The sequence below is a fragment of the Petaurus breviceps genome, unplaced genomic scaffold (genome assembly GCF_028583685.1).
Source record: "Petaurus breviceps papuanus isolate PSGF00001 unplaced genomic scaffold, PetGlider_PUasm1.0 490, whole genome shotgun sequence".
In the NCBI taxonomy this organism is placed as follows: Eukaryota; Metazoa; Chordata; class Mammalia; order Diprotodontia; family Petauridae; genus Petaurus; species Petaurus breviceps.
In genome coordinates, this window is record NW_027186352.1 from 7,982,479 (window position 1) to 7,991,071 (window position 8,593).

At 51.0% G+C, this 8,593-nt stretch overlaps 1 protein-coding gene across 4 annotated transcripts in view; it reads right to left on the reverse strand.

Annotated features, from left to right (window-relative positions):
- The window catches only part of PTPRE (protein tyrosine phosphatase receptor type E), a 58,644-nt gene that overhangs the window by 16,527 nt on the left and 33,524 nt on the right, over positions 1-8,593 (reverse strand). For all 4 annotated transcript variants that reach the window (XM_069101714.1, XM_069101713.1, XM_069101715.1 and 1 more), the window contains 2 exons: positions 1,992-2,127; positions 1,194-1,343 (listed from right to left, as the gene is read on the reverse strand). In XM_069101714.1, coding sequence (XP_068957815.1) covers positions 1,194-1,343; positions 1,992-2,127 — 286 coding nt within the window. The remainder of the gene's footprint in view (positions 1-1,193; positions 1,344-1,991; positions 2,128-8,593) is intronic.

The following is an 8,593-nucleotide window of genomic DNA, read 5'->3' on the forward strand; positions in this document are numbered from 1 at the left end:
CCATCCATCCATCCAACAAGGATTTAGTAACCAGTCACTCTGTGCTATGCACTAGGAGTACAAAGACATCAACAAAACTGGTCCTGTCATTAAAAATCAGCCTTGCTATGGAAAACAAGATTATAGCATCAGATTCTAAGACTATGAATATTTGGGAAGGCAGTGTGGTTTACTGGATAGAGTCCTGGGCCTGGGGTCAGGAGGCCTGAGTTTGAATCTTGTCTCAGACATTCATCAGCCCATATGATCAAAGGTAAATTCCTTCCCTTCTCGGGGACCCAGTTTTCTCATCAGTAAAAGGGGGATGGTAATACCTGTACATAGATTTCATTTAAATTTCATGATACATTCGATTTCACATGGAAATATGAATCATCTTACTATTGTCATTACGGTTTCATGGATCTTGGGTTAGCCTTAGACATAGGAAGACCTGGTTCAGATCCTCCCTCTGACATCCTGGCCAATGAAATCAGGGATTGGATCCAAAACAATGACCACCACTATTATTGCCATGCTTTGTCTTTCCTCCTCCTCCATCTTGCCCCCAGCTCTGGTCTGGAAACACTTCCCAACAATCGCCACGGCCCCACACCTATAGTGCTTTAAGGTGTATGGAACAATTTCATTACAGTGACCCTGCTGAGAAAGAAGCTGAGGAATTATCTCCACTTTACAGATGAGAAAACTGAAGGCCAGAGGGGGCTCATGAGTGCCAGGGTTGGGGCATGAGTGCAGCCTTCTCCTGCTGCCCAGCCCTCTCCCATTCACTTGTGGGACCAGCTCACCTTGATGGAGCATCTTCTTACCACGGCTAAGGGAGGCGGGTGGTGCATGGATGACCTCTCCATTTCAGAGGTAAAGGAAGTCGCCCAGGATTCGCACCCAGGGCCAGCCCTCTCCCATTCACTCGTGGGACCAGTTCACCTTGATGAGCATCTTTTTACCACGGCTCAGGGAGGTGGGTGGTGTATGGATGACCTCCCCATTTCAGAGGTAAAGGAAATCGCCCAGGATTCGCACCCAGGGCCAATTCTCTTTCCACCTCACCACATCTGCCCCTTTCTGAGTTTGCTTTCATGCCCAGGGCTCACACTCTGTGCGTGTTTGATGCCAACATGCATCCATTTCAACGCTTCTTCTCCAGCCCGGAGACATCCCCAAGAGGCCCAGGACCCAAGGTTAGCACTTACTCTGAACTCTTCTTCGAGGCCGATTTTGTCCAAGGGCGCTGTGGGGCTGTGAAGGGACTGGAGATGCTTCTCCAGGGAGGTCACGTCCAGCTCTGTGTCCCCATAGAGGTAGTATTCTAGTAAGGCTTGGTAGATGAATGTATACTGCATCTGAGTGGGAGGAGGAGAGAGAGGGAGAAAGATCAGAAGTGAGCAGTGGGGGGGGGGGGGGTCTGGGCCCCCCCTGGCCCTGCCCAGTCAGGCTCCTTGGGTCCTCCTTGGTCCTGAAAAGGAAGGCGAGGGTGTGTGTGTGGGTGGAGGGGAGAGCAGAAAGGGGCACGGAAGCTGAAGATCAGTCATTGTTTGTATGGAAATCTCTTCTCTGTGGAAAAAGATGCTCCTACAATTCAAGGTCCATGCTTCTGAAAGCAGGCTGCGTAAACCTGAACAGTTTTATTTTTCTTAGCTTTGTCTCCATTTTTTATTTTTATAGACCACAGACTCCCCCATTTCCTATCCCCAACTCACAAAGAGAAAAACTGACAGAATCATTGGAGCTGACAAAGTATCAACACCCAGAAGCCCCCACCTCCCCTCTGAGAGGGTCATGATCCCAGGCGGGAGCTTAGCCTTGTTCTACCCGTGAAGAGCTGAGGGGAGTGGGGCAGGGCCTTTGATCCAGATCCATCAGCCACATGGCCTTTTCATTGACATCACTGGGGTTTTTTCATGGCACTGAATAGCCCATATGTAAGTGTATGGTCTAGTCTGCAATGTGGATCAGAATGAAAAGTTCTGCAAAGGAAGTCGTTCACTTACATCGGTTTGAACCATTTGAGGCCGCTGGTTGCGGATCCTGGAGACAAACTCAAAGACGTCAACCTTCTGCTCAGCATGCATCATATCTATGATGGCATCGATGACGATGAAGGTCCCCGTCCGGCCCACACCAGCACTGACAGAGGAAGAGGAAGAGGGAGAAGGAGGGAGAGGAGGAGAGGGAGAAGGAGGAGGGATGGAGATGCAGAGGGAGAAGGGAGGAAGAGGGGGAGAGGGGAGAGGGATGGACATGGAGAGGGAGGGGGAGAAGGGAGGGAGAGGGGAGAGGAGGAGAAAAGGAAGGGAGAGGGCGATGATTGTGGAAGGGGAGGGGGAGAAGGGAAGGGAGATGAATGGTAGGGAGAGAGGGAAGGACAGGGACAGGGAGGGAGAGGGAAGAGGAGAGACAAAGAGAGAGCCGTTACTTATTACCTTATCGGCAGGTGGACAATCTCTGGGGCTACATAATGAAGCTTCAGCACTTTCTTCCAGGGCTCCAGTGCCATGGAGAAATCCCAGCCAAGAATCATGGCCTTTAAATGTTGGTCCTGTCCATGCCCATGAAGGAGGCCTCAATGCTGATGGGCAGTGCTGCCACTAGAGGGAGGCCTCGCCTCAAAAATGATCCCCACTTCTGGGTCGAGTTTTCAGGAGAAAGTTTGGGCGACATCCTCCAATGGCCTGGCTCTGCTATGTGGGAGGAATCCACTGCATCCCAGCAGGCTGGTGCCTAGATTCAGAGCCACAGGACCAGGACACCCCCACCATGACAGAGGAAAAGAGAGCCTATTTCTCCCCCTTTTGATGAGAAGTTTGTGAGGCTCTGTAAAAGCATTATCTCTTTGTATTCTCACAACAACCGTGGGGGGAGGAGGGGGAGAGGCTGCTATTATCTTCCCTTTACAGATGAGGAGACTGAGGCAGACAAAGGTGAGGTGGCTTGCCCAGGGTCACAGGGCTAGGAAGTGTCTGGGGGCAGTGATGATGGGGTTGATGGTGATAACAGCAGTGTCTGTTGTTACTGTTCCTGCCTTTAAGGTTTAACAAAGTACGTCCCTCACAAGAACTTGGGGAGCCAGATATTACAAGTCTTATGGTACCCAATTCTCAGATAAGGAACCTGTGGTCTCACAGCAGTAAGGGCTGAAGGCCAGACTCAGCCCCAGCGCTTCTTTAATCCCTCTTTCCCCTCCATTGGGCTCATCTCCAAATCTAGGATCCTTGATCCCAAGAGCACAGCTTTAGAACCAGAAGGAGCCTTGGAAGCCCCGTTCAGTCCAACGCCATCCTTAGTTTACAGATGAGGAATCCAAAGCCCAGGGAGGTCAGGTCATGCACCCAAAGTCACAGAGAGAATGAGTGTCAGAAACATGACTTGAACTCAGACCCTCTGCCTAAAGACCTGGTGCTCTCTCCTCAGAGCAGCCACAGAATGACAGAAAGTCAACACCTACTTGGTTAGCACAAGGCCTGGTCCTGTCTGCTGACTGCATTGATAAAAGAGCTGCCCTCCCACCACAGCTAGATCCCCCCTGACAAACAGCGGAGCATGTAACACTTTTTCCTCATCATCCCTACCACCTGGTCTGCTTTTGTGAAAGCCGTAAACAGTGTCAAGAGGTTCAGAGGAAGGGCCCTGACATGTTGGAGGGATTGCCTGTGGCTAATTCTAGGATCAAGCAGATAAGAGTAGAGAACCTGCATGGGCAGGCATGGGTGGCTATCAGATTAGTGGAGAACATACCTATCCCTAACCATCCAAGTATCTAAGCAGATGTGTTGAGATGTGTTGATCTTTAAAAGGAGAGCTCTTTCTATCTTCCCCAACACACCAAAACCTTTCTCCCCCTGCCAAGGGCTAAAACCTGATCCCTCCTTTTCTAGTTGAGTCAGGATTCTGACTGAGCACAGAAGCTGGAGAAGCAGGCTTCCTTGGCAGTGGGTTCATGGTGCCAAGGCCTTTCCAGCTTAGACAACAAGAACTTAGAAAAATGGGCATCAAAGCTCCCAGGGTCCCTGCAACATGGGGTCCTGGAGTCCACCTGGGACTGACAAGCAGAATATTGATAAAAACAAAGCTCATGACTGAAGCACCTGCCCCAAGGCTTCCTGGTGACAGGGAGGGGAGGCAGGGTCCTTGAATGAAGGCTTTGAGGCCCACAGGCTCTTGGAAGCTCCTGCTGCAAGCTCTGACCCTAGGCCAGGTGATGGAGGCCATGGCTGCTGTTTGGGGCCTGTCCTGAGTGTGGAGGGCTCCCCACCAGAATGGCCATGCAGGGAGAGTGAGCTGTGGGAATGGGAGGTGTTGTGAATGAATACCTTGGTCATGGACACTTTCAAAGGCCATTGCTTAAAGTATAAGGGAGGGGGAGGTTGAACTTGAAGTGCAAATATCACAAAAATACTTATACAGCCTTTGGAGATCCTGGTTTGAAGGGTGCTGCCAAAGTGCTTCTAACAGCCCCAGGACACGGATTTGGAGAATGAGAGCCATGGCCCAGAATGAGAGACTCTTCTCACAAGGCCAGTGGCAACGTGATCAGGTCTTCCAGCCGCAGTAACTGGTGAGAGCTGCCTGTTGGGTGTTTGAGGGGCTGCAATCTGTGTTACTGGAGGGTGCGGCCCCATGGAAGACATCACAGGTCCTTGGGGTTATATGGAGGGGCCATGATGTTTTCCTCTACAGCGACATCTCCAGACATCTGGAGCTGCAAGGGCCCTTGGAAACCATGTACTTGCCCAGGTGAGAAGGAAAGCTGGGCCGGATCCTAGGTCCTCTCCACCCAAAGGCAGGGATCCTCCTGGCCCAGGTGCTTCTACAACGTAGCTGTGAGCCTTGGATTTTCAGATGCATCTCATGTGGCATCAAAGGTTCTTTCTATCTGGCTCCATGCCGCCTCCTCAGACTCGTTTCCCATGCCTCCCCTTCAGGCTCTCAAGCTTCCAGGCAAACTGACCCACTTGCTGGTCCTGGAGCTCAGCACTCAGGCCTCTGTCCAGGCTGTCTGCTTGTGTGGAAGCCCTCTCTCCTCCTACCTACCTGGAAGGCTGAGCTCAGGCATCACCAGCCAAGGGAAGCCTCCCCCGACGGCCGCTAGTCCATCAGTGGGCTCTCCCCATTTATACGCTGTGTCGCCCTGATAGAATGCATGCTCATGGAGGTCAGGGACAGGTTTTCATTTTGTCTGGGCACTCCAAACACTTAGCACGGCTTCTTGTACATAGTAGGTGCTCAATCAAGGCTCATCCAACTGAACTGGATTGGGAAAATGTCACAAAGGATCAGAGTCGATGCAATTCCCTTAACATCAGGAAGACAGAGAGGATGCAGCTCCCGCGCCAAGCTCTCCCCCCTGTAGCCCATTGCAGGTGGGGACAGAGCCTCCTGGGGGAGGTAAGGAGGGCTCACTCTGCAGCTTCCCCTTCTCTGGGGGTCCAGTGGTGGGTGCCGTGTCCTCTCCTTATCACCAGACCCACGGCATGCTAAAGGTTCAGGCACCTCCTTGCAGAGCTGTCCAGGATAGCTCATTTCTATAGTCCAGGCACAATTCACCTTTAAAGGTCAGTGCTCACTCTTACCAGTTCCAACATTCATAATTCAAAGAAAAGGCTAAATTTAAGCTCACAGACCCCCTGAAATCCACCATGGTCCCCAGGTTGAGAAGGCCTGGGCTAATCCATGGAGATCATGGTCTATGTGGATTGAGGCAGGTCCACACAATCAAAGCTTGCACCTTATGAAACGTCGCCTACCAATGGGAAGGCCCCAAGCACCAATATCTTGTAAGACAACAGCAACAACCGTGGAAGACGGTTCTGATACTTCTCAGTCAGCCCAAAGTGAGGCTCCTCATTCATTCACATCACCAACATAAAGCACGTGGTTCTAGGACACATGCACCAAACAAGAGTCGCTGCAAAGATGTCATCAGGCCCCTGAAGACAAACTGAAAGGGGCCTGGGTTCAAGCCCTAGAAGGTATCTCCAAGGTCCTTCTCCTCATTATACCGAAGTGCCTACCAGAGATTATACAACAAAGCCCCCTCCCAGGTGCAACCTGCCAGAAAGGGGACCCTACCAGGGCCACAGTAGAGAGGGGACTGTCCACCTGTGTTGCTAGAAATGGCCCAAAGCTTTGTTTGTAACCAGGGCTTTGCTAGGTAACCAAGGCTTCACTAGAAATGGCACCACACCCCCTTGGAACCGCACTTTATTGTTAGCAACATCTCGTTCTATAAAAATTTGCTCTGCAGAAGGCTCGCTGCTGTCTTCCCTGTCTTGGGAGGCAGTCCCTGGTTGGCTAATAAACACACCTATCAAATTGTAATTGGCTTTTCTGTCTTATTTTACTCGGTTGTCCACTTCAATGCAAAAGAGGAAACTTGGGTCCAGACAAGGAAAAGTCAAACTGAGAACAAAACTGTTTATCTCTCCCCCTTCCCCTCCCCATCCCTCTGCTGAGGTCCCCTGTTTCTACTGAGGGTACCACTGGCCTTCCAGTTTCCCAGATTTGCCACCTCATGGCCCCCTTGACTCTGTCCCTTATGCCCCTATAACTAAACAGGTGTCACATCTTGGTGAATTCATCTCAACAATATTTCTCCTGTTTGCCCCCCTCTTCACTCTCTTCACAACCACTCAGGTCTTGAGTAGAGGAGTGGTGACCTTCACTCAATGAATGAGTCTTCTCACACCCATACCCTACACATCTCAGTAACTCAATATACCTATAGGACATCATCCAAACCCTATTCCTTGTTTCCCACCACTCAATTCCTCCCACCCATCCCCCCCCTCAACCCATTCCTCCCAAAGTTTCCTCCTAACCCCACCCACCCCTTCCACTGCGCCCTCTGGAATTCCCATTCCATAGTCAACAGACTTCTCTTCCTCTTAAATATTTCCCTCTTCCATTCCTTCCTCCTATGAGATATTACTGAACGCTGGCTTCCCCTGATGATGCGGCCTCCCTGGCCACCCTTTCCAGTACTGACTGCACCTCCACTCTTTCTCATCAGCTCCCTGGTTGAGGGTGTAGAGTTAGGATACTCTGAGCTCCGCCCCCCCGGGTTGAGCGGCCCCCTGGGTGGGAGTACCGCTGCTGCCAGGCTCTCTTCCTGCCTCCATTAGCTCCGTAATCTCTCCTCGCAGGTTCATATTCATATTTACCACTCAACCAAAATCCATCCCGATTGGGTCTATTTACCTTAGCGCCTCAGCGGGGCCCTCACTGCTGCCAGGAAATCTCTCTAAACTCCCTTATCAGACCACACTCTCACTCTCCACCGGGCTCGTCCACACCTGCTTGTGCCTCCTCAAAACTTCCGTGGTTACTCTCCCATAACCTCTCAGAGCCTCGCCTCATGTGAGCTCCATCATCTCCTCCCCTCTTCCCACCCCTCAGGGGCCTTCTCGCCCTCTTCTCCTCCTTCAGCCCTGTCTCACACGATGAGATGCCAGGGCTAACCTTCCCACCTGCTCATCCACCTCCTCCCACATATCGCCCCCTCTGTCGTCTCCACCTCTTTTACTGATTTTCAACCCCTCCCTCTACTGGCTCATTTCCTACCGCCTGGCAGCATGCCCCTGCCTCCCCCATCCTCAAAACACCCTCATTTGATCTTTCCATCCCTAACATATTCTCTTCTACCATTTGTAGCTAAACACCCCGAGAAGGCCATCTACCATACAGGTTTATGTTTTCTCTCTTCTTAACCCCTTACAGCTTCCTTATTTATTCCGAAAAACTTCATTATTTTACTGAAACTGTTCTCTCCAAAGGTCCTAGTGATCTCCGACCTGACTTTTTTTTTGGGGGGGAAGGCAGGCAAAGTGACTTGCCCAACGTCACACAGCTAGTAAGTGTATCAAGTGTTCAAGCCCAGATTTGAATTCAGGTCCCTGTCTCCGGGGCCAGGCTCTATTGACTTCACCACCTAGCTGCCCCCTGTGGATGTTTTTTCCAATGGCCTTTTCTTAATGCTCATCCTTCCTGACATCTCTGCAGCCGTTGGTACTTTCGATTATCCTCTCCTCCTTGATACTCTATTCTCTCTTCTCTCCCCACCCCCACCCCCTGGTTCTCCTCCTACCTCTCTGATGGCTCCTGTCTCACTGGCTCTGTCCTTCTCCAGATCATGCCCTCTAAACACAGGTGTCCCTCAGGCCCTGGTTCTGAGCCCTCTTCTCTTCCCCCTAAATAACATTCCACTTGGTGATCTCACCAGCTCTCACGGATTTAATTACCATCTCTATACTGATAATTCTCAAAACTACCTCTCCTGCCCCATGTCTCATGCCAACCTCCAAATCTGTCTTTCAGACACCACTAACTAGATGTCCAACAGACATCTTAAACTCAACATGTTCAAAACCGAACTTATTATCCTTCCCCTTTAGACCCTCCTCACCTTCCCTATTACTGCGGAGGAATCCCTTTCCCCAGTCCCTCCCAAGCTAGGAGTCATCCCAGATTCCTCACTGTCTCCTATAAGCCAAGATTTGTTAGACTCCACCCCTGGCATCTCCTGTAGATTTCACCTCTGCAGCATCTCTTTGTAGATTCTACCTCTGCAGCATCTCCTCTGGTTGATTTCATCTCT